Genomic DNA, 27,649 nt, shown 5'->3' with positions numbered 1-27,649 from the left:
TGTTAAAAAAAAGGCATGTGCAGAAGAGGTTACAATTTGCCAAAGAACACATCAACTGGCCTAAAGAGAAATGGAGGAACATTTTGTGGACTGATGAGAGTAAAATTGTTCTTTTTGGGTCCAAGGGCCACAGGCAGTTTGTGAGACGACCCCCAAACTCTGAATTCAAGCCACAGTACACAGTGAAGACAGTGAAGCATGGAGGTGCAAGCATCATGATATGGGCATGTTTCTCCTACTATGGTGTTGGGCCTATTTATCGCATACCAGGGATCATGGATCAGTTTGCATATGTTAAAATACTTGAAGAGGTCATGTTGCCCTATGCTGAAGAGGACATGCCCTTGAAATGGTTGTTTCAACAAGACAATGACCCAAAACACACTAGTAAACGGGCAAAGTCTTGGTTCCAAACCAACAAAATTAATGTTATGGAGTGGCCAGCCCAATCTCCAGACCTTAATCCAATTGAGAACTTGTGGGGTGATATCAAAAATGCTGTTTCTGAAGCAAAACCAAGAAATGTGAATGAATTGTGGAATGTTGTTAAAGAATCATGGAGTGGAATAACAGCTGAGAGGTGCCACAAGTTGGTTGACTCCATGCCACACAGATGTCAAGCAGTTTTAAAAAACTGTGGTCATACAACTAAATATTAGTTTAGTGATTCACAGGATTGCTAAATCCCAGAAAAAAAATGTTTGTACAAAATAGTTTTGAGTTTGTACAGTCAAAGGTAGACACTGCTATTTTTTTGAACACACCCCTTTCAACTAATTGCCCAATTGCACAGCCATAAGAGCGTGCATATCATGAATGCTGGGTCTTGTTTGTTTTCTGACAATCTACTGAACCTACTGGTAACTTGTTTGCCACGTAGCAATAAAAAATATACTAAAAACCTTGATTATTCTGGTTAGTCACCTTGTACTGCTATTATTTTGAACAAGACTGTATATATATATATATATATATATATATATATATATATATATATATATATATATATATATATATATATATATATATATATATGCCTTATATTTATTTACTGTTTAATAAAAATAGCATACATATGATCCTTTGTGTAAAGGTCTTCTTTTAATTTTTGTTTAGTAGACTGTAGCCTAAGACTATCCTACATTTTAAAAATTAACAAATTGTAAAAAAATGTATGTTCTTTTTTTTTAAATGTTACAATGTTATATCATAATTTTATTGTTGTTTTACTTACTGCTATCTCATTTTATGATTACATTCATTTTGCAATCCGTCCCTTTGCGCCACCTGGCAGTAGTTTCGCGAATGATTTCAACATGCGGCGGTAAGGCCCAGATAGGATGGCCACCTACTGTAGTATGTTTATTGGCTGAGGGCTCTGTGATCATTTGTTGATCTAATGAATAATTGATTTGTTAATTAAAATTTAAACTGGTGTGTCTAATGTAACAACAATGGGTCACATATAATAATGAACTCAAATGATATATAAGGAATTTGAATAATTAATCAGGAATATGATTAATATGTATATCATATGACAGTTACACTAATATTTTATTGATTATGAAAAATAGCTCAATTGCATTCATCAATAAATCATTACAGGGCACTGTAACTTACTCATTAATATGTCAATATTCCATTCTTCATATCAATTAATGTGATATCTCTTACTGTAAATTACTGCAAATCAAACAGTGGTTTGTCCAGCAAACGGCCGTAAGATTGACCTATCAATTTTCAATAAAGTTATCACTTCTTATAATTCAAGGAAAAATATTCTCTGGCCACGAAAACATTATCCTATCATTATGATAAATTTAGTTTCTAAATTTAAAGCTTGTAGCTAAAGATTAGACATCTCAGTGATTCGTAATGTGAGCGGGTGGTGGAGACAAGAATCATGAATATATGGGTTTTTAATAATTGACTAATAATACATCGAAACTACAAATCACACAGAGTAAATATGCGTACGACAATACAGACAGTGAACTTTTTACAAGACATAACGGATTCCAAATAAAGGAGAGAGAGAGAGAGAGAGAGAGAGAAAATTAATGAGATCACAGAATGAGCTCAGGTATGGAAATCACAGTCAGTAACCCTTCTCAGCCAACAACGACTCAAATCATAGACACACTTTAAGCAGCATTTAAAATCTCCATAGAAAAGTGATACTTGCATGGCGCGTGTGAGCTGCGCTGGATCTTTGCATGAGCGTGGAGCAGCGTGAGCGGGGCCTTTGTTCTGTCTTCGCGCGGTATTTGAAAGGTTCAACAAACAATGTTCCAGAATTCGTCTTCCTTGTATGGAGAGGCAAATAGTTGAATAAACTTAGTAAAGAAAAGAAAACAAAACAACAAAAACGAAAGCTTCCGAAGGAGCCATGATAATGGCTGTCCTCTCCGCCTCCCGGCTGGGGGGGAGGGTGGGGGGCGGCGATCTGAGCCGAGGGATTCGCGGGAGCGACGAGGGTCGCACAGGAGAGCAGCGTGTAATGATTTAGGGCTTGTCAGATTTCATCAGGGATATTCTAGCAAGTTCGTAATTCCAGAATAATAAATTTTTCATTACTTTGCTTTAGATAAGTGGGTCTGTCAAAGCATGACGATTACAAGAACACCAAACAGTACATATATATAACTGATAGAAACACGAAGTTACATTCAAATGCAGAATTACACACATTTAAAGATTAACACACGCTAATAAATTGCAGATAGTCCCAATTTATATGGGAAACATCTCAAAGCACCAACAAAACAATACTATATACTTTTAGACTACGTCTGAGGTAATAGTTTAGAATGCATTGGGAAAAGAAACCAGTGACTTGGCTTCTCTCCTGTCCTGTTGCCCAGGGGGGTCATAAAGTTTATATGAGCTGCAAAGGAGTGGGGGTTACATAAACATGACTATTTGAGAAAGAGTTAGAATGAAATCAAACATTTCCACTTATAAGTCAGCACTTTAACCATTTACCCAGGATTAACCATTTTTATGCAATACACAAACATTCAAAATACATATTAATAAGGACTTACAAAAGTAAGGAACTTTAAGAAAGGTTTCTTTTTGTGTGTGTGTGTGTTAAGGAATTTGGGGGGGTTTCAGGTCTCCTTTGAGGCTCGCATGGGTATCGTAAAATAATTTAAGTCCAGCCAGGCTGGCGCCAGGCCAGGCATTTAGTGCAAAACGGGTTTCATTTGTATGCCTGAATTTAACCCATGAATCGATGACCTGCATATCTGTTACACTGATGTGTCAAGATGCTTCACCATTCAACTTTACAGTATAATTTAGAGCTACCATTTTTAACATTTATTAGACTTAAAAAAAATATTTAATTAATTTAAGTGAACTTATCACATAAACCCATATTTACATGTGCATTTCAGCAGAAATATACTGAAATTTAAATTTTCAAACACTAAGTTCTAAATGAAATATAGATAATTCTTAAAGCTATATATAAAAAAAAATTCCCTTTGTCCTTTGATTAACTGACATCACAGCAGCTGGTTATTAGGTTGTTTTGGCTGTTATTTCTTTAAGAGCTGCTGAACATGATGTGGATCTGACACATATTATGTTTTCTCATCTCTTTTGACCTTCTCTGACCCACGACAAGTTAAGAGGGAGATAGTGCTGGGCTGCTCCAGGACAGTTTTGAAAACCATTTCAGAGACATGTTCTTAAATGTGACTCATAAAAAATATATTACACACATGCAGTTTTAAGGCAGCTTTAATTGCCTTTTTTGTTAACTTCATGACTTAACTAACCACAACATTACATGCACATAATTTATTTTGCGCTTTGATATGAAACGATACAGGCTACAGCATATTTGTGCGAGCAATTGAAGAGCACACACTGCGAGCACAGTACCGTTTCTGCTCTGTTTGAATTCACACCTGGCACTGAAGTGAAGTGGAGCGCCCGTCTGAAACATCTCCCATTCTCAGTCATTCTACGACTGAATAAATGCACTTCTTGTCAAGAGAAAAAGTGACAGAAGCAGCAGTTGTGAATAGGTGGCCAACCCTAGCCCCACCCCTGCGTTAATTGCATTCTATATTTTTAACGAGTTAAACTAAAATAAATGAATCACCTGTGTTAACACGCTAATTTCGACACCATTTGGTGGTAAAACTGCTGCTAGTTAATTACTACAATGTTTGAAAAGTTTACTGCAAAGCATGAAAAGTTTTACAGTGCTCTTTATGTGAAAATAATCCTTCACATATCAGCACCTTAATTTCATAGCAATCAATGAGATTGGTCTTATAAATATTATTGACGTGCTAAATTTAGCCCCCAAAAGACTTGTTATTTCTAAAAAATAATACATTTTGAGCAGGCAAGTCAAGTGTTATAATCTGTTGTTTTGACTCACTGAAAATAATTGTTTATAATAACATTACAAAAGTTAGTTAAATAATGATAATCAATAGAATGATTTCTAGATATCTTACTCATCAAGCAAGAAAAAGCTGTCTCTATGTTTGTTTTAAATCCTTTGAATCCTCTGATTCCTTTGATGGATGAAGTCCACTTGTTATTGCAGATTATCTGGCTGTATGGTGACAGCAGAAGGTTGTGCTGGTCTGGCATCAGCTCTGAGTTCAAACCCCTCACACCTGAGAGAGCTGGACCTGAACTACAATCACCCAGGAGAATCAGGAGCGAAGCTGCTGTCTGATATACTCAAACATCTGGACAAACTCAAGTAAGTTTAACAATAAAATTATAATATATAATCTGTGCAGCAAAGATTCATGCTAAATTAAATTTTGGGGGGCTCTCATCCAGACACTGCTTTACTAAAAGTTTATGGGAACATTATGATCACTGTTTACATTGGGGAAAAATCTGAAAGTTCATTAGGCTTTTGTCCCAGATGGAAGATCAGCTTCATGGTTTTATGTGCTTTCAAATATAGAAGAATTTACAACAAATATCCAATAGTGATAATTATGAATAACAGTGCTCAATTTCTGAAACCATAAGCACAGTGTAGTGTTAATTTGAGAAGGTTTTAGGATCATCATTAAACAAAAATGTATATATGAATATTGTTTTTAAATATTGTGCCATTGGGAAGTGACATATACGCTTCCATTAACTAACAATGTAACTGAAAAAGCACATATCTGTGTACTGGTATTTTTGTTTGTTCGCCATACAGATAGTACTCAACCAGAATGTTTTTTCTTTTGTTTGTTTGTTCTGTTGTTTGTTTGTACCAAGGGTATTTCCACTGCTTCTGTGGCAAATGCATTTGCAGCCTTTGATCACTAAGTGGAGTTATAGCCATAGAATTCCACAAGTAATGAGAAGAATGAATCAAAGCATAATGGCTGCAGTAGATGGATATTCAAAGAAAAACGTAGTTAAAAAAAAATCATTTTCACTGTAGCAAATGTTGTACTTTTGAACTCATGCAAATGCATTTGTTATTCAGAGCACATTCAGATCAAAAAGACAGGCCTATATGTCTTAATTAATAATTATTTAATTATATATATATATATATATATATATATATATATATATATATATATATATATATATATATATATATATATATATATATATACTCATCTAAAGGATTATTAGGAACACCTGTTCAATTTCTCATTAATGCAATTATCTAATCAACCAATCACATGACAGTTGCTTCAATGCATTTAGGGGTGTGGTCCTGGTCAAGACAATCTCCTGAACTCCAAACTGGATGTCACAATGGGAAAGAAAGATGATTTAAGAAATTTTGAGCGTGGCATGGATGTTGGTGCCAGACCGTCCGGTCTGAGTATTTCACAATTGGCTCAATCACTGGGATTTTCAAGCACAACCATTTCTAGGGTTTGCAATAGGAAAAAGAGGCTACAATTTGCACGAGTTCACCAAAATTGGACAGTTGAAGACTGGAAAAATGTTGCCTGGTCTGACGAGTCTCGATTTCTGTTGAGACATTCAGATGGTATAGTCAATATTTTGGCGTAAACAGAATGAGAACACGGATCCATCATGCCTTGTTACCACTGTGCAGGCTGCTGGTGGTGGTGTAATGGTGTGGGAGATGTTTTCTTGGCACACTTTAGGCCCCTTAGTGCCAATTTGGCATCGTTTAAATGCCACGGCCTACCTTAGCATTGTTTCTGACCATGTCCATCCCTTTATGACCACCATGTACCCATCCTCTGATGGCTACTTCCAGCAGGATAATGCACCATGTCACAAAGCTCGAATCATTTCAAATTGGTTTCCAATTTGCCCAAGCACCTTCGAGTGGTACAAAACGAGCCAATGGTACACAAAGTACCTTGGTCTGCAGAATTTGCATCGCAAACTCCGCTCCGAAGAGCGGTTATATAATGAGCAGCGAGAGAAGCTTTCGCTTCGGAGCCGAGCACATCGCTTGCTGCTTTCATTTGGAGTGTTTACAAGCGAGTCAGCTGGTGTTGGTGTGATGGCGTGATTCAGCGGTTCGTCTTGGTTTCTTGCGACAGCTCCCGTGTTCCCCTGAGCACTTCAACACCCCTAAAAGAGCTTTTCCTTTTCACAAAAGAGTAACGGGTCGATTTGCGTCTTTTTAAAGATGTCATTTAGCCCGTGTGTTTCTGGGTGCGGTCGATACATCGCTCCTCGTGACGGCCACGATCGCTGTGTCATGTGTCTGGGCTTCCAGCACGCTGAGACTGCGTTTGTGGATGGCTCATGTTCTCATTGCGGGGACATGACCATATCAGCGTTGAGATCCAGACTCGATTACACATTCGCCGCAGCCAGTTGAGTTTCCGGATGAGTTTGCTAGACCCTCTCAGGCTCCTGACATCTCATTCAGGGCTCGCGAAGAGGACCGTATGTCGATCACCGCATCACAAGGTGGGCTTGAGTCCTCGAGAGATGAGGATTCGGCTGCATTGCCTCCCTCGAGAGTGCCAGCGTTGTCCGAGTCCAATCCCGAGCTGACGGCCATGCTTTCCCTGGCAGCGGAGAGCATCGGGCTTGAGTGGAATCCTCCGCCCTGTTCCAAGTGCTCGAGGCTGAATGATTGGTTCCTGGGGGCTGCTCATGCGGATCGCCACCACCCCCCTCTGGTTCCTTTCTTCCCGGAAGTGCACCAGGAAGTAACCAGTTCATGGAAGGCACCTTTAACTGCCCGAAGGTCACTGATCGCTCCTTGGGTCAGGTGATGTCCACTTTGGTGGTCCAGGAGCGCCACCTATGGATGAACCTGGCAGACATGAGGGAGTCTGATCGGGCTCAGCTTCTCAACTCCCCGGTCTCCCAAGATGGCCTCTTCGGTGACGCGGTAGAGCTTTGCCCAGCAGTTCTCTGCTGCCCAGAAGCAGTCTGAGGCCATCAGACACATCCTGCCCCGGCGGCCCACTGCTGCTTCCATCCTGCCCCCGGCACAGCCGTCTCCCGCTCGGCCACAGCAGCAGCCTTCACCCAGTCCACAGCGAGGAGATGGCCGCAGAAGGGCAGCGCAACCCGTCTCTGCCCCTTAGGCTGCCAAATGCCAGGCCAAGCGGCGTTCCTGGGACGGGCGACCCAGAGTTGGAGACGTCAGCTCGTCAGGAGATGGTAGCAGGACCACTCCTTCCCCTGGAGGATGGCCGGGGGAGAAACCTTTGCTCTCATTTTCTTTTTTGTTCTGCCACTGGCCCTGCGGCCGGTGGTACCCAAACCTTCACTAAAAGAGCTGTTTCCTCTACCTCCGGGTCCCAAGAGGCCACAAACGACAGTTGGTGACGTGCTTCCTCGCTGCTCTCGTTCTCCTCTCCCCTTGCCAGTTTCCATGCAAAGCCGGCTCAAGAACGCTTCGCTTTCTCATGCCCTCTTTGCTACTTGGAGTGAGACAAGTGCCCGCACTCTGCCCCCGCTAAGGGGCGCTATGCCTCCCATGCCAGGGCTGTCTGCTCCACCATGCTGCCCCAGCATGGGTATGCCTGTAGTCCCCTTGACCCCGCAGGTTCGGTTTCTGGGAGCCTGCCTAGAGCTCCCCAGGCCTTCTCGCTGGCTCATCCGGACGCTCAGGTTCGGCTACGCGATTCAGTTCACCCGGCAGTTCGTGGGGTGTCCGTGCGACGATGGTAGGCAAAGATGCCCCTGTCATGCGCGCGGAGGTCGCAACCCTTCTGGCAAAGGGCACGATAGAGCCGGTCCCTCCAGCCGACCTGAAGTCCAGCTTTTACAGCCCTTACTTCATAGTACCCAAGAAGACAGGTGGGTTACGGCCAATCCAGGACTTGCGTGCCTTGAACCGTGCTCTGCACAGACTCCCATTCAAGATGCTAACGCCCAAGCGCATTTTCGAATGCATTCATCCGATGGATTGGTTTGCAGCGATCGACCTGAAGGACACGTACTTTCATGTCTCCATTCTTCCTCGACACAGACCGTTTCTTCGGTTTGCTTTCGAGGGGCAGGCATATCAGTACAAGGTTCTCCCATTCGGGTTGGCCCTGTCTCCCCGCGTCTTTACGAAGGTCGTGGAGGGAGCCTTGGCTCCTCTCAGGGAACAAAGTGTCCGTATCCTCAACTACCTCGATGACTGGCTGATCCTAGCTCACTCTCGAGAGCGGTTGTGCGAGCACAGGGATCTGGTGCTCAGACACCTCGCCCGACTGGGTCTTCAGGTCAACTGGGAAAAGAGCAAGCTCTCCCCTGTGCAGAGGATCTCTTTTCTCGATATGGAAATAGACTCGGTCACCATGTTCGCACGGCTTATGAACGAGCGCGCGCAGTCACTGCTGAATTCCCTAAGACAATTTGAGGGCAAGATAACGGCTCCACTGAAACTGTTTGAGAGGCTCCTGGGGCATATGGCATCCGCGGCGGCGGTTATACCGCTCGGGTTACTCCATATGAGACTGCTTCAGCACTGGCTTCACGACCGAGTCCCGAGATGGGCATGGCAACAGGGCACGCTCCGAGTGACGCTGAAACTTCACCCTGTAATTGGACCCCTCGTTTCTACGGGCCGGCGTGCCCCTAGAACCGGTGTCCAGACATGTTGTTGTGTCAACAGATGCCTCTGCCACGGGCTGGGGTGCCATGTGCAACGGGCATGCTGCGTCGGGCTCCTGGACAGGACCCCGACTTCAGTGGCATGTCAATTGCCTCGAGTTGCTAGCAGTACAGATTGCTCTGCACCGCTTCAGGGCCCTGCTGAAGGACAAGCACGTTCTGGTCCGTACGGACAACACTGCAACCGTAGCGTACATCAACCGTCAGGGTGGTCTACGCTCTCGCCGCATGTCGCAACTCGCTCGCCATCTCCTCTTGTGGAGTCACAAGCATCTGAGGTCGCTTTGTGCCATTCACATTCCAGGCAGGCTCAATCGTGCAGCCTACGAGCTCTCACGGCAGCAGTCTCAGTGGAGACTCCACCCCCAGTCGGTTCAGCTGATTTGGGAACGCTTCGGAGACGCTCAGGTAGACCTGTTTGTCTCTCCAGAAAATTCCCACTGCCAGTTGTTTTACTCCCTGACCGAGGGCACTCTCGGCACGGACGCCCTGGCACACAGCTGGCCGCTGGGCCTGCGCAAGTATGCGTTTCCCCCAGTGAGCCTTCTTGCACCGACGATCTGTGGAACCTACATGTGTGGGTTCTAGACGGGTCACAGAGGTTTTAGGTACCTTGCCACCACAGGTGGTAGCTACCATCACTTCAGCTAGAGCCGTGTCCACCAGACACGCGTATGCTTTGAAGTGAAACCTCTTCGTCACTTGGTGTTCTTCATGGCGTGAAGACCCCTGGAAATGTCAGATCGGATCAGTGCTTTCCTTTCTTCAGGAGGGGTTGGAACAAAGGCTGTCTCCTTCCACCCTCAAGGTCTATGTGACCCTGTTGAAGGTAAGTCTCTTGGGAGGCACGATCTGATCATCAGTTTCCTGAGAGGAGCAAGGAGCAAGTCCCCTCTTGGGACCTCGCAGTGGTTCTATCAGCACTGCAGAGGGCTCCCTTCGAACCCTTGCTCTCAGTGAGCTAAAGTTTTTATCTTGAAAATTGCGCTCCTGACGGCTTTGGCTCCGGTGAAGAGGGTCGGGGACCTGCAGGCATTTTCAGTTGACGAAGCGTTCCTGGAATTCGGGCCGGCTAACTCTCAAGTTATCTTGAGACCCCGGCCTGGGTACGTGCCCAAAGTTCCCACCACTCCTTTTAGGGATCAGGTGGTGAACTTGCAAGCGCTGCCCCTGGAGGAGGCAGACCCAGCCCTGGCACTGCTCTGTCCAGTACGTGCGCTCCGCACATACGTGGACAGAACTCAGTGCCTTAGGACCTCAGACCAGCTCTTTGTCTGTTACGGAGGCCAGCAGAAGGGAAAAGCTGTCTCCAAGCAGAGGTTATCCCACTTGATAGTGGATGCTATTGTCCTGGCTTATCAGGCTCAAGACCTGCCATGCCCCCATAGGGGTGAGAGCTCACTCAACTAGGACTGTAGCTTCCTCCTGGGCGCTGGCACATGGCACCTCGCTAACAGACATCTGTAGAGCTGCGGGCTGGGCGACACCTTACACATTCGCGAGATTTTATAATCTTCGTGTAGAGCCCGTGTCCTCCCGGGTACTCTCCCCTTCGGGCCAGTAAGGACCTGCTCGGTGTCAATCTGCTTGCTGCGCCATTCCACTCCGCGGACTGGAGGCGTGCGCTATTCCCCTCAGGAGAGATCCTCAGTCAGAACCCTGGGTTTCTCCAGCACTGTTGATGTCCAACACTTGCGTACATGCCCCTTAGTCAGCCCTGTGTGGGACTAGGTGCCTCCATGTGTTGTGATTCCCCTTTTCTGGTCAATCCCACGTGTGTATGTCCACAGTAAGTCTCTCCGCAGCATGTGTCTTTCCCTTGGCAAGCCCCTTGCCAGCTCTGTCATTGAAACTTCCACCCTGCGGGCTGGGTACCTCAGAGTTCTTATGTATCACCACCTTGGTGGATACCTGCCTTCTGTAAGTCCTCACAAGGGCAGGCTGCCTGCTAGCATACGTCCAGCTGGAATATGCTACCCAGTGTATTCTGTGTAAGCTATAGGCCCTCACTCGTGCTGGCCTCACAATAGGGTGCTATCACTCACACGGGTCACTGGAAGACAGCCATGTGGCGTTTTGTAAGGGACCTCATTCATAACGTCGAACGTGACCGATTGAAAGGGAATGTCTTGGTTACGTATGTAACCCTCGTTCCCTGAAGGAGGGAAATGAGACGTTACGTCCCCTTGCCACATCGCTGTTCTGCTGAACGGCCAGGTCACTGGCTTGGCTCCTCAGCGGAGACTTGAATGCGAGTTGCTCGCGCTGCTCCTTATATACCCGCTCTGCGGGGCAGAGCTTGCGATGCAAATTCCACAGACCAAGGTACTTTGTGTACCATTGGCTCGTTTTGTACCACTCGAAGGTGATTGGGCTCTTGGGCGAGATCCCATTCGTAAAGTCTCCGTTCCCTCCTTCAGGGAACGAGGGTTACATACGTAACCAAGACATTCACTGTACTAAAATGGCCCCCACAGTCACCAGATCTCAACCCAATAGAGCATCTTTGGGATGTGTTGGAATGGGAGCTTCGTGCCCTGGATGTGCATAACACAAATCTCTATGTATATATATATATATATATATATATGTATATATATATATATATCAGTGGCGATTTCTTTAAGACTGCAAGGGAAGCTCGGCTTCCCTTATAATGTCACAAAAAAAGCGTCTCTGGGGGTGAATGGGGAGTGGGCTGGCCCAGACTCCGAGCTTCTGCGTGATGATTGGAGGGTCTGTCGAAAGACTGCATCTCCTTTTGACTGACAGCGATTCTGTACTATAAGGAATCACTGAAGCTATTCGCGCTCAGTCCCATCGCGGATTTCTCAAGTTCAGTCGAAATAAAAACTGCTGCAACCTATTTCTTTGATATTTGCTTGGCGAAATTGCTTGATTTTCATCATACATTTCACACAATTATACACCACATTCCTTGTTTCAGTTTTACAGAGTTTAATTTTTGTTTTTTTAGATCGTTCATTCATTCATTCCTTCATTCATTCATTCATTCATATAACGTTAGTAGGCTAGGCTAGCGTCGTGGGTGAAACTGCGCACGATGGCAGACGGTGCTAATATTGTCGACCTGATTTTGGCGAAGCCATTTGAAAGTGTTCCTTACGAGGAAAAACTTAGAATTAAACAGCAGGGCAGATCAACACCTAAGATTGATTTAGTGCAAAAGATAGGGAAAAATAACAGGTCTTTTCAGCTCTCCTGGTATGACAAAGTTAGCTGGCTGACTGGAAGTGCTGTGACAAATAAAATGTACTGCTGGCCATGCCTCTTGATGAAACCATCTCACGGATGTGTTGTTTGGTCAAAGGTGGGGTTTGGAGATCTGTCTAACTTTGACAGGGCATATAAAAGACATGAAAAGAGCAATGAACATGTGAGTGCATGTGCAAGATTAAGTTGCATGGGCAGGATCAGGGTTGAGCATGCAATAAATGAAGGTGCTTGCATTCAAGTGGCTAAACATAATGAAATAGTCAAACAAAACAGGGCCTTCCTAAACCGCCTTGTTGATGTGACATCCTTGCTTGGCCGGCAGGAGCTGTCATTTAGGGGACATGATGAGAGTAGTGAATCATCCAACAAGGGGAATTACAGGGAGTTCACAGAAACATTAGCTAAATATGACTCTGTCCTGTCCACACAATTCGAGCCCTCAACTGTGTTTTCTGGTATGTCCCATACTATTCAAAATTATTTGATTTCTGCTCTTTCAGCCACAGTTTCTGATCAGATCAGAGATGAAATTCAGGATGCTCCCTTTTTTGGATGGCAGGTGGATGAAACAACTGATATATCCTGCCGTGCCCAACTCTCTGTCATTGTTCGCTATGTGGATAGTGCAGGTAAAATTCAAGAGCGCTTTATTGGATTTTTTGATGTTTCGGGGGGGGGCGAGATGCCCAGTCTGTTTTTGAAATATTAAATGAGAACATGCAGGGCTACAATTTTAAGGACAAGCTTGTGGCACAGACCTATGATGGGGCTGCTGTCATGGCTTCAGATCTCAATGGTCTGCAGGCCAAAGTGAAAGCAATAGCCCCCAGTGCAATGTTTGTGCATTGCTATGCACACCGACTGAATCTGGTGCTGTCACAGGGGGCTAAATGCTTGCCTGAGTGCAGAATTTTTTTTGCATCACTCTGGATTTGCCACATTTTTTTCAAAATCCACAAAGAGGACATCTTCTCTGGAGTCTGCAGGCTGTTCAAGGTTGCCCAGAAACGCTCCTACTCAATGGAATTTCACATCACGGATAGTGAGCACTGTGGCAAACAATTATGATGGCCTCCTGCAGACATTTGAGAACATCATTGCAGATACAACAATGGATGATGATACACTGGATTGTACCAAAGGCTTTGTGAGGAAACTGGAGGATTTTGAGTTTGTGTTCATGTTGTACACATATGAACAAATCTTCTCTGAGACTGATGTGGTCTTTGATATTGTCCAGCAGAGGGCGATGGATGTTCTTTACTGCAAGAACAGAATTGAATCTCTTCTTGCATTTGTCAAAGAGAAGAGGTCAGAGGGGGCTTTCCAAGCCATTTATGCCAAAACAGCAGATCTCACATCAGACCCACGAGATGAGCCCATGAGAAAGCGCCGTCTGACCCAATTGCAGGATCCCCAAGTGCGATACAGAAAGCTGTGTGATTACTTGGTGTTCCTTAAAGACATGGAGTTGGACAGTGCAATGCCTCAGCTTTACAAACTGTTCTCATTAGTGGCAACAATTGGAGCTACATCTGCAGGTGTAGAAAGGAGCTTCTCCTGTTTAAAGCGACTTAAGTTCTACACCCGAAACACAATGGGCCAAGGCCGTTTAAGCAGCCTAGCTCTGCTGGCCATTGAGAGGACACTCGTCAAGTCACTTGAAAAGACTCCTATTTGGTACGACAGGGTCACAGACCATTTTCTTGAAAAGGAATGTAGGGCAGAATTTACTTTTAAATAAATAGACAATTTTATGATGTAGGCCGAAAATGAGCTTCCCCTCTCTGACAGACCAGTAGCCGCCACTGATATATATATATATATATATATATATATATATATATATATATATATATATATATATATATATATATATATATATATATATATATATATATATATATAATACAGTTAGGTAAAAACTGTTAACCTGTATGCACTTTACCGTCTGCTAAATGCATAAATGTATTTATTTATTTATATATTTGGCATTTAATTAAACCAATGGAAATAAAAGGAATGGATGGATTAATAAAATGTTCTCACATTTTAACTGAAACCAACTGAACATTTTTTTTTTAATTAACAGATATGAAAATATCTGAAAAAATCTAGATGAAAAAGAAATCGATTGCTTTTAAAACTAAAGTCCTCTCATTATAATCTACACTATCTGTATACAGTTTAGTGATTGAGTAAAACCTTTATTTTTCATGCTGCTAAGATAACCAGTGTCCATATGCACACTGCAGAGTTGTAAGCAATGAAAGCTGCATTTGAGTGAATCTGCTAAAATATTGATTTGTGAGTCTTTCACGAATTTCAGATGATTGACCATAATAACCTTACCAATGGATGAAACCCATAAAATGTTATAGTCGGTCTGTCCATTAAAGTCAGTTTTGACTGAATATGGTTTCTAATAATTTAAAACGTGTGCATGCGCGCACACATACACATTTTTTTTTTTTTTTTGGGTGAATTGCGGGGACATTCCACAGACCTAATGGTTTTTATACTGTACAATCTGTATTTTCTATCGCCCTTTTTTAAACAGAATTTAAACCGTCTATGAGAGCATCATGAGCCCTCTTTACATTGGGGAAAAATCCAACACCCTACACATTTTTCATGGTTTTCATTTTAGTTAAAACAAGAGCGTGCTGCATTCATTTGTAATGAATGAATTACGACATCCTATGAACCCTACACCCAAACTTAGCGCTCACAGGAAAAAAAAAACGTATTCTCTATGATTTATAAGCTTGTTGGAAATATGGTGACATGGGGAAATGTCCTCATAAGTCACCTTCTCCTTGTAATATCTGATTCATACCCATATCATTATAGAAATTTGTGTCTTCATATGTCACAAAAACACACAGACACACACACACAAAGCTGGGCGGATTAGAGCAGAATAATTTTTCAAACAATAAGATGTAAGATGTCGGAGCCTGAGCTTATTTAACATTTATATTAATCAGCTAGCTGAGCTTATGCAGTGAATGAAATATCAAAAATTAAAATCATGATCATAACTAATATGTACATGCATTGCCTAAAATGAACATTTGTCAAGCACCAAATTCAAGGAAAAATCAGCAGTTGGCCAGAATTTTTTTTTTTTTTTTTTTTTTTTTTTTATAATAAAAAAGAGCAGCATCAAATACTACTTCTTGTGTACAAATTTAACAGAAAATATAACTAGATAGAACAAATAGAAAACCCATTTACTTCAGACTTGCTTTTAGGACAGTGTTTTAACCGCTGCAGTTCAGTGTTCACAAAGATGCAGTTTGAAGACTTGTCTAAAAGACAGAAGAAGCAACAGCCTTTTATTAGTTGTCCAATTGAAACATCCAAACTTAGAAGCCTGTTCTTCAAGTTGTGCACTTTTGGAGAAAACTGAGAACCAAGATGCATGAATAGTTGCATGTAAGTTTACTTCTTTGGGGAACTCTATACTAAGCGCATAAATCAAACCAAAAAGTAAAGAAAATGCGTCAGGGAGGTCTTCAACCTCATTAAGAACAATTTGCTCTTCGACCCCCACAGCCATGGTCTTATTGTGGGATTGGAATTTACTGTTTCCTAATCATCTTTGACAATATCGAGGACACCAACTTTAAGTCCCCTGTTGCAGGTCTCCTCAGGATCGGTGATCTACAGAAACACAAAATAGAAAATCTGTTTGTTTTGAAGTACTCCCATCGCAAAATGACCTGTATTGTCCAACAAAAGTGCCTTCATCAAAAAACAAAACAAATTCCAAACACATCATCCCTGTTTAGTAAAAACTGAAGGATTTTATATACCGGGACATACACAAAGTGTTCTTGTGTGCTCTCATACAAATATCCAGTTGGATCAAAGACATTGAATGTTTATCTTCCCCCTTTTCTGGTGCTTGTGAGCAGTGGATTTAAATAAAAAATTGCATTGATTTATCTCACCAACAACTGAATTTTCAATGAGCACTTCATACTTCCTCAGAGTGTTTTTGATTGACCGTTTTGCAGCACACTAATATCAAATATCACTCACTTCACAAAGTATTTGTTGTGTTGCACTCTTTGAAATATGCGAAACGGATGGCATTCATAGCAATAAAGAGGCCAGTTTCCTTCAAGTGTTAGATACTCCACCGATTTTAACTCTGTCGCTTCATCAAGATAATGTAGGAGGGTAGTTGGACGTTTCTTCTCTGGTCGTGGCACAATTGGAAATGTTTCAAAAGGATCTCCAGAGCAGGGTGTTCATATTTTCATATCTTGCACTGCATCACCCTAATGAGGAAAATTAAAGACAATATAATGGTAGAAATAATTATTTGGGCAATAACATAGGACGATTTATTTACTTTTTTTTTTCACAAGGAACACTTTAATTCATTGATAGAGAACATTATAAAACAAGAACAACTTAAATATTATGATAAAGCAAGCAAGGACGAACATATTAAATATTAGTTGGTTAAATGAATATCACATTTTAAAAGCCGACTTGATTTATTCTGTAAAATAGCTCTTAAATTATTTGCATTTTTAACACATACAGATAAATACAGATACAGATTTATAGTACACTTAGCAAACATAATCTACACAGAAACTTTGCACTGAACAAGCACATAAATATAAATTAAGTTAAATGAAGAAAATACATCGTCACACACTAAATAACCTAAGAACTTCAATTATCTTATCCAAAACTCAAAGTCACCCACACAGTTGTACAAAATGAACATGTATTATAAACAAATAAAGACAATTCTATATCATTAATCCTAATCCAAATCATTTTACTTAATATACAGAGAAACAGTGCTTACTTAAGTCATGACACTGTCGGGAAAAACTGTCACCGAATGACATAAGACAGCTCGAAGACGAAGAAGAAGTTGTACTGACTAACTCGGAGCCACCTCAGCAGTTGTCCAGAAGAACATATTGCGAACAAATATCGTTCAAATCTTGTTGTTAATTATTGTCATTAGCCTACCTGCCAGAGTCAGGAAAAAAAAACTGATGGCGTCTGACCTGAGGCAACTCGAACACGAAGCAGAAGCATACATTGTGAACAAATTTCATTCTAATCATATCGTAAACTGATAACGTTACAGATAAAAAAATAAATAAAACACTAACCATTGGATAACATTTGTTTATGGACTAAATGGCACTGCCTGAGCCAACTCAAAGTCGAAGAGAAAACTTGTAGCCATCTATACTATGTTCAAAATTTATTGTCATTTATTATACAAAGAAAATCAACTACTGGAGCGATTACGTTAACTGTCGGAAAAAAACACAGCCGCCATCTGACCTGAGGCAACTCATTTAAAGCCACCTGATGTTACACTGTAAAGAAGTGAATATTGAGATGAATTTAATTGAAATCATATCTTACATTGATACACAAACAACCACCTCTTACCAGAGTGATGATGGACTGATGTTTAACAGGCAACTCTAAAACGAAAGGTAATACAGTGTACAAAAGCACATATTTTAAACAAACATAATTCAAGTCTTATGGTAAATATCATACATAGAACAGCACTTAGATACCTGAATAATCAATGACAGAATAAACAGGCAGCTCTTGGGGCAACTCGAAATTGAAGCAAGAGAAATTGAGTTTTATATAAAGAAAAATAAAAACACAACACAAAGGTATGGTTACACTTTTGAGACAAAACACACAACGCTTGTATTTGAGGAGCGAAGATGTTTCTCCAGTCAGAGAGACTTTGTTTCTGTCAGTCCAAACAGAGAACTAGACACAAATACTATTGTTTGTGGAAAATATTCACACTATTGATAAACCTCTTGGTATTTTATTTTTATATCAATTTAATATATTTTTGTTCAATAATATTTTTGTATTATTATTTAGAATTTTGAGGAGATTTTATGATACAATGCCATATTTATAAAATTTTCATTACCTTCATTTTTTGGGTCACACGGTCTTGAAATGTAAGTGTTTTTTTATTTTGTTTGTTTGCTCGTTTGTTTTTTTGCAAAGTGTCATAAAATCCCCTCAAAATTCTAAATATGAATAAAAAAAATATATTATTGAACAAAAATACTTTACATTAATTTTGCAAAAAAAGAAAACATGTACCAACTTTGACCCCAAAATGAAGAGGCTCAGATCTTAATTAATTTTAAAGGAAAAATAGTTCATATAAGTTGTATAAATATTGCATAGTATCATAAAATACCCTCAAAATTTCTAATAATTTGAAAATATTATTGAATAAAAATACATTGTGTTGATTTTCCTTACAAATAAAAATGTAAATATTAAATGCATTTCAAGAACACAAAAATGATAACGCTCAGATCTTAATTTTAAAGGAAAAAATTTCATATAAATGTAATAAATATTGCTTAGTACCACCAAAATCTTCTCAAAATCCCAAATAATAATAATAATAATAAATATTGATTGATTGAAATATTGATTTTCCTTAAAAAACAAACAAACAAAAAAAAAATTACATTTCATGAAGCAAGCGTGAAAGTAAAATTTGTTAATATAAATTGTATAAATATTTCATAGTATCATAAGATTCCCTCAAAATTCCAAATAATAATTAAAAAATATTATTGAATAAAAATACATTGCATAGATTTTCCTTACAAATAATAATAATAAAAATAAATACATTTCAAGAACCCAAAAATGAAGAGACTCAGATCTTAATTTTAAAGCAAAATCTGTAAATATAAATTATATAAATATTTCATAGTATCATAAGATTCCTTCAAAATTGCAAATAATAATAAAAACATATTATTAAACAAAAATAAATTGCACTGATATTCCCTCCAAAAAAATAAAAAATAAATAAAAACATTTCAAGAACCCCAAAATGTAGAGGCTCAGATGTTAATTAATTGTAAAGGAAAAATAGTTCATATGAATTGTATACATATTGCATAGTATCATAAAATCTCCTCAAACTTCCAAATAATAATTGGAAAATATTATTGAATAAAAATAAACTGCATTGATTTTCCTTACAAATAATAATAATATTAATAATAATAATAATAAATACATTTAAAGAACCCAAAAATGAAGAGGCTCAGATCTTAATTAATGTTAAAGGAAAAATAGTTAATAATAAATTGAATATATTTTTCATAGTATCATAAAATCTTCAAATAAATTAAAATAATAATAGAAAAATATTGATTGATTTTCCTTTAAAAACTAACAAAAAAGACTTAGATTTCAAGAAGCAAGTGTGACCCAAAATGAAGAAAATCAGATCTTAATTCATTTGAATGGAAAAATAGCTCATATGAATTGTATAAATATTGAATAGTATAATAAAATATCCTCAAAAGTTTAAATAATATTCAGAAAATGTTATTGAAGAAAAATACATTGCATTGATTTTCTTAAAAAAAAAAAAAAAAAAAAAATTAAAATTTACATTTCAAGAACTGAAAAATGATCAGATCTTAATTAATTTGAATGGAAAAATAGCTCATATAAATTGTATAAATAGTTCATAGTGTTATCAAATCCCTTTAAAATTGTCAATAATAATCAGAAAATATTATTGAACAAAAATAAATAACATTGATTTTATAAAAAAAAAAAAAGATATTTTGCAAAGTGTCATAAAATCCCCTCAAAATTCTAAATATGAATAAAAAATATATTATTGAACAAAAATACTTTACATTAATTTTGCACAAAAAAAAAAAAAAAAAAAAAAAACCATGTACCAACTTTGACCCCAAAATGAAGAGGCTCAGATCTTAATTAATTTTAAAGGAAAATAGTTCATATAAGTTGTATAAATATTGCATAGTATCATAAAATACCCTCAAAATTTCAAATAATTTGAAAATATTATTGAATAAAAATACATTGTGTTGATTTTCCTTACAAATAAAAATGTAAATATTAAATGCATTTCAAGAACACAAAAATGATGACGGTCAGATCTTAATTTTAAAGGAAAAAATTTCATATTAATGTAATAAATATTGCTTAGTACCACAAAATCTTCTCAAAATCCCAAATAATAATAATAAAAAATATTGATTGATTGAAATATTGATTTTCTTAAAAAACAAACAAAAAAACAAAAAAATACATTTCATGAAGCAAGCATGAAAGTAAAATTTGTTAATATAAATTGTATAAATATTTCATAGTATCATAAGATTCCCTCAAAATTCCAAATAATAATTAAAAAATATTATTGAATAAAAATACATTGCATAGATTTTCCTTACAAATAATAATAATAAAAATAAATACATTTCAAGAACCCAAAAATGAAGAGACTCAGATCTTAATTTTAAAGCAAAATCTGTTAATATAAATTATATAAATATTTCATAGTATCATAAGATTCCTTCAAAATTGCAAATAATAATAAAAAAATATTATTAAACAAAAATAAATTGCACTGATATTCCCTCCAAAAAAAAAAAAAAAAAAAAAAAAAAAACATTTCAAGAACCCCAAAATGTAGAGGCTCAGATGTTAATTAATTGTAAAGGAAAAATAGTTCATATGAATTGTATACATATTGCATAGTATCATAAAATCTCCTCAAACTTTCAAATAATAATTGGAAAATATTATTGAATAAAAATAAACTGCATTGATTTTCCTTACAAATAATAATAATAATAATAATAATATTAATAATAATAATAATTTTTATTCAAAAATGAAGAGGCTCAGATCTTAATTAATGTTAAAGGAAAAATAGTTAATACTAAATTTAATATATGTTTCATAGTATCATAAAATCTTCAAATAAATTAAAATAATAATAGAAAAATATTGATTGATTTTCCTTTAAAAACTAACAAAAAAGACTTAGATTTCAAGAAGCAAGTGTGACCCAAAATGAAGAAAATCAGATCTTAATTCATTTGAATGGAAAAATAGCTCATATGAATTGTATAAATATTGAATAGTATAATAAAATATCCTCAAAAGTTTAAATAATATTCAGAAAATGTTATTGAAGAAAAATACATTGCATTGATTTTCTTAAAAACAAAATAAAAAAAAAAATTACAATTTACATTTCAAGAACTGAAAAATGATCAGATCTTAATTAATTTGAATGGAAAAATAGCTCATATAAATTGTATAAATAGTTCATAGTGTTATCAAATCCCTTTAAAATTGTCAATAATAATCAGAAAATATTATTGAACAAAAATAAATAACATTGATTTTATAAAAAAAAAAAAAAAGATCTTTTGCAAAGTGTCATAAAATCCCCTCAAAATTCTAAATATGAATAAAAAATATATTATTGAACAAAAATACTTTACATTAATTTTGCACAAAAAAAAAAAAAAAACATGTACCAACTTTGACCCCAAAATGAAGAGGCTCAGATCTTAATTAATTTTAAAGAAAAAATAGTTCATATAAGTTGTATAAATATTGCATAGTATCATAAAATACCCTCAAAATTTCAAATAATTTGAAAATATTATTGAATAAAAATACATTGTGTTGATTTTCCTTACAAATAAAAATGTAAATATTAAATGCATTTCAAGAACACAAAAATGATGACGCTCAGATCTTAATTTTAAAGGAAAAAATTTCATATAAATGTAATAAATATTGCTTAGTACCACAAAATCTTCTAAAAATCCCAAATAATAATAATAAAAAATATTGATTGATTGAAATATTGATTTTCCTTAAAAAACAAACAAAAAAACAAAAAAATACATTTCATGAAGCAAGCCTGAAAGTAAAATTTGTTAATATAAATTGTATAAATATTTCATAGTATCATAAGATTCCCTCAAAATTCCAAATAATAATTAAAAAATATTATTGAATAAAAATACATTGCATAGATTTTCCTTACAAATAATAATAATAAAAATAAATACATTTCAAGAACCCAAAAATGAAGAGACTCAGATCTTAATTTTAAAGCAAAATCTGTTAATATAAATTATATAAATATTTCATAGTAGTATAAGATTCCTTCAAAATTGCAAATAATAATAAAAAAATATTATTAAACAAAAATAAATTGCACTGATATTCCCTCCAAAAAAAAAAACAAACAAACAAAAAAAAAAAAACATTTCAAGAACCCCAAAATGTAGAGGCTCAGATGTTAATTAATTGTAAAGGAAAAATAGTTCATATGAATTGTATACATATTGCATAGTATCATAAAATCTCCTCAAACTTCCAAATAATAATTGGAAAATATTATTGAATAAAAATAAACTGCATTGATTTTCCTTACAAATAATAATAATAATAATAATATGAATAATAATAATAATAATTTTTATTCAAAAATGAAGAGGCTCAGATCTTAATTAATGTTAAAGGAAAAATAGTTAATACTAAATTTAATATATGTTTCATAGTATCATAAAATCTTCAAATAAATTAAAATAATAATAGAAAAATATTGATTGATTTTCCTTTAAAAACTAACAAAAAAGACTTAGATTTCAAGAAGCAAGTGTGACCCAAAATGAAGAAAATCAGATCTTAATTCATTTGAATGGAAAAATAGCTCATATGAATTGTATAAATATTGAATAGTATAATAAAATATCCTCAAAAGTTTAAATAATATTCAGAAAATGTTATTGAAGAAAAATACATTGCATTGATTTTCTTAAAAACAAAAACAAAAAAAAAATTAAAATGTACATTTCAAGAACTGAAAAATGATCAGATCTTAATTAATTTGAATGGAAAAATAGCTCATATAAATTGTATAAATAGTTCATAGTGTTATCAAATCCCTTTAAAATTGTCAATAATAATCAGAAAATATTATTGAACAAAAATAAATAACATTGATTTTATAAAAAAATAAATAAAAAAAAAATAATAATTTACACTTCATGAAGCAAGCGTGACCCAAAAATGAAGAAAATCAGATCTTAATTCATTTGAATGGAAAAATAGCTCATATAAATTGTATAAATATTGAATAGTATAATCAAATATCCTCCAAATTCTAAATAATAATCAGAAAATATTATTGAGCAAAAATACATTGCATTGGTTTTCCTTAAAGGCAAACAAACAAACAAATAAACAAACTTACTGAGACCCAAAGATGAAAAAAGCTTAGAACTCAATTAAATTTCATGAAAAAAATAGATCATATACATTTTCTGATACTTTGTACTTAATATTCTGATTAATTGTACAGTTTCATGAGCCCCTTTTCATTAAAATACATTTTATTTATATTTTATAATATTTATTTTATTTTATACATTCATTATTTTATTATTCTATTCAATATTTGTAAACATTTTATGAGCTAATTTTTCCATCATAATAAGTTCTGCTCCTCTTCATTTCTGTGTAACACTTGATGTTTTTCTCTTTCTCTCTGAACTCTTCTGAGATTTCTGTCAATCAGAAATAAATATTAAACTAAATATTCCTGCAGCTGTTACATGTGCTTAAGTGTGTGTGTGAGTGTGTGAGTGTGTGTGTGTGTGTGTGTGTGTGTGGGCATGTTTTTGTGACATATCAGGACACAACTCTGTATAATGACATGGGTATGACACAGGTATTACAAGGAGACGGTGACTTATGAGGACATAACCCATGTCCCCATTTTTCAAAACGCTTATAAATCATACAGAATGAGGTTTTTTGAGAAAGTAAAAACACACAAAGTTTCCTGTGAGGGTTAGGGTTAGGGGTAGGGTTGGTGAAGGGCCATATAATATACAGTTTGTACAGTATAAAAACCATTAAGCCTATGGGATGTCCCCACTTTTCACAAAAACAAACATGTGTGTGTGTGTGTGTGTGTGTGTGTGTGTGTGTGTGTGTGTGTGTGTGTGTGTGTGTTTTCTAGTGTGGACCATGGAGGAGAGATCAGGATCACAGCAGGACCTCAGAAATGTAAGTCACACACAAACACACACAGACACAGTTTTTTTGTTTGTAGTTGAGTTGTAAATGTGTGTGTTGTAATGTGTGTGTGTTGTGTTCAGACGCCTGTGATCTCACACTGGATCCAAACACAGCACACACTCGACTCGCTCTGTCTGAGGAGAACAGAAAGGTGACGTGTGTCTCTGAGGAACAGTCGTATCCTGATCATCCCGACAGATTTGATCGTTATGAGCAGGTTGTGTGTTCAGAGAGTCTGACTGGACGCTGTTACTGGGAGACTGAATGGAGCGGAGATGTTCATATATCAGTGTGTTATAAAGAAATCAAGAGGAAAGGAGGGAGTGCTGACTGTTGGTTTGGATATAATGTGAACTCCTGGAGTCTGATCTGCTCTGATCAAGGATTCACTGCTCGTCACAATCGTAAAGACACTCATATCTCTGTTACTCCAGACTCCTGTAAGAGAGTAGGAGTGTTTCTGGACGAGTCGAGCGGCTCTCTGTCCTTCTACAGCGTCTCTGACACACACACACTCACACACCTTCACACATTCACACACACATTCACTCGACCTCTACTCGCTGGATTTACACTTTATGACTACTCTTCAGTGTCTCTGTGTCACATTAAACACTAAACACACTCCCACACACACACACACTCACACACTTTATCTAATTTTGAAATTGCATCAACTTCTATTGCTTTTATAAATAGCTAGTTTATATATTTGTGTCTGTGGAGAACAAAAGCAGTCAAAAGTTTTATTTATAGCAATAACCAAAAATACATTGTATGAGTCAAAATGATCCATTTATCTTTTATGCCAAAAATCATTAGGATGTTAAGATCAAGTTCCATGAAGATATTTCAACTTGAATATATCAAAACTTCAGTTTGGATTAGTAATATGGATCGCTAAGGACTTAAAATGTTTGCAGATTGTCGCCACCAGAGTATCTGCCCTCCCCGTCCAAACAAAACACAGAGTGTGCGCAGACATCACGTGATCCTCTAGACTAGTGCACATATTATCACATTTTTCAAGATATGGGACAGAAAATGTATAGGTCTATATAATTTATATTATTCCATGTAGTTAATATCACACAAAGAGTGACGTTTTTCTCCAAAAGTCAGCATATAATTACAAATGTGATATTAATTTTATACAGCAGTTCAATAAACAGGAAGTTAATATCAGGAGACTTATGTTTTAGACAACATATTCCCTGTTTTTGCTCTATTTCTAAAAACAAGAATCAATCCAAACACAGCCACTGTTTTGCGTCTCTGAGCAACATGTTAGTGTTTCGTTCCTGAATGAATCAACCGTTTAAATGATTCGGTTCAAACACAATGACTCACTTATGATCAGTGACTCGTTCTCACTTACTGGTGGTTTAATTTCACATTTAAAGTATCTTTTGATTTTTTTAAACAATTTCAAACATCAGTTTTCAATGTTATTTGTTATTTTGTAACTGCAGGTTAAAGTATTCAATTTCCCACAGAGCTGCATTAAACAGAGTGTAAAAACATCTGAATGACACTTCAGATGCAGCTTCTGTTTTCTCTGCATTGCAAAGATCAGTTTTGTTGTTACTGATTGCATTTGCTTGTTAACAGACCAAATGCAAGTATTTGACCTAAAAGATGGTGCACAAAAAAAAAAAAAAAAAAAAAAAAAAATGGAGTAAAGGTAAAAATAAAAAATTAAGGACTCACAATTAGAAAAAAGATATCAGCACAATAACACACTCAGCAAAATATTGTCTAATTATTGTCATCGATAAAATCCCATAAATCACAGAGATATCTTTTGGTTTTTGTCAATATTGCAAACCCTTATTTATTTATTTATTTTCTTTTATTTTGATGTGCCACCCCAAGATTTAATGTGGCCTCATCTGGCCACCCCTATTAATGTTTTCTGGGGGCGCCACTGACTCTAACAGTTTCTATTTCTATTCTACTACTTGTTTTTATTTTATAATATGACGCCTCTAACTCTGGCGTGGTGTTTTCCCTATAAATACGGATTTCCAAAGTGTGACGCGCTACATAGGCTACTTCAAATATTAAGACTGTGTTAAACTTTCGGCGTGCGCGAGTCCGCTGGTGTCCGCTGTGGTATGCGTGACGTAAAAATCGTCATCGGAGAGTGTGCGCGAAAGCTCTGAGCGGACATCCTCGTGCCTCCTGTTTATTCTTCAGTAGGCTTCAAAAGCAAGCACCAATACACATGCACAGGCTGTGTGAAGAAGCCCGTTGCTACTCGAACCTGTACAATCCGTCGAGAAAACAATATGACATTAGTCAGATGTGCAATAATTCTGGCCAATTGTTTGTTCGTGTCCGGATTGATCATGCAGAAAATATAACCAGGGCTTCAGTTCTAGCTGCGCTTGGTTTGAGTCAAGTTCATTTACATTTGGGAATGCAACATTCGTCATTAGAAACATTTATAAATCTGTTGTAGTTTCAGTGTCACATAATCATTCAGATTTGCTGCTCAGGAAACATTTCTGATTATTATCAATGTTGAAAACAGTTTTGCTGCTTAATATTTTTGTGAAAGCAATGATACCTCAAACATTTGTATATGATTTAATAAAGAGAGAAACTAATTTTATTCATCATGCATGAAAGGGACGAAAAACAAGTGAAGACATTTAAAATGATTTCTATTTAATACATTAACAAATTGAATTGATATATTTGATAAATGCAAATAAATGCTGTTAATTAAATTTATATGTATCAAAAAATCCTGAAAAATAAAGAGCATCATCATTTCCACACAAATTATGAAGCAGCACAATTGATTTCAACATTGATAATAATCAGAAGATCATGTGACACTGAAAACTGGAGCAGTGATGAAGAAAATTCAGCTTTGCTTCACAGAAATAACATTTAGAACATTTTACAATATGTTAAAATTGAATTTTTTTTTGTATTTGTAATATTTCACAATATATATATATATTTTTTACTTTATTTTGATCAAATAAATTCAGCACTGATGAGCAGAAGATAATTCAAAATCATTAATAAATGTAATGTTTCCAAACTTTTTGCATGTACTTTAATAATAATTCTATATACTTTATAATATTGTCATGTTTTTATTCCTGCTGAAGTTCCTGTCCCCATTTAGTTCATTAATCCCAGGTGTTTATTCATGTTCATTGTCATTATTTCCAGGTGTTTCTCGTCTTCTTCTCATCAAGTCACGTGTTTAAATAGTGTCCCAATCCTAGTGTCTTTGTCTGCTGTTTTTGTCTTTTGAGTTTCTGTTGCTTGTTGTTTATTAAATTCCAAGTTTGAAGGATTCTCCTGCATTTGACTCCTTCCCGAGTGTACCGTGACGAATATGTCATAGTATTTTATTATATTGTTGTCATGATTATTAAATGCTGCTTTTTATTTTTTACAGGGC

General features: G+C 36.7%; 1 protein-coding gene across 2 annotated transcripts in view; it reads left to right on the top strand.

Annotated features, from left to right (window-relative positions):
• Positions 1 to 27,544, top strand: part of LOC127951837 (NACHT, LRR and PYD domains-containing protein 3) — a 90,619-nt gene extending 63,075 nt beyond the window's left edge. For both annotated transcript variants that reach the window (XM_052549886.1, XM_052549885.1), the window contains 3 exons: positions 4,577 to 4,738; positions 24,164 to 24,210; positions 24,303 to 27,544. In XM_052549886.1, coding sequence (XP_052405846.1) covers positions 4,577 to 4,738; positions 24,164 to 24,210; positions 24,303 to 24,841 — 748 coding nt within the window. In that variant the 3' untranslated portion in view covers positions 24,842 to 27,544. The remainder of the gene's footprint in view (positions 1 to 4,576; positions 4,739 to 24,163; positions 24,211 to 24,302) is intronic.
• The last annotated feature ends 105 nt before the right edge of the window (positions 27,545 to 27,649 follow it).

Source organism: Carassius gibelio, chromosome B3 (genome assembly GCF_023724105.1).
Source record: "Carassius gibelio isolate Cgi1373 ecotype wild population from Czech Republic chromosome B3, carGib1.2-hapl.c, whole genome shotgun sequence".
In the NCBI taxonomy this organism is placed as follows: Eukaryota; Metazoa; Chordata; class Actinopteri; order Cypriniformes; family Cyprinidae; genus Carassius; species Carassius gibelio.
Note: the sequence above shows the minus strand (reverse complement) of the source record. Positions and strands in the feature narration are given on the sequence as shown.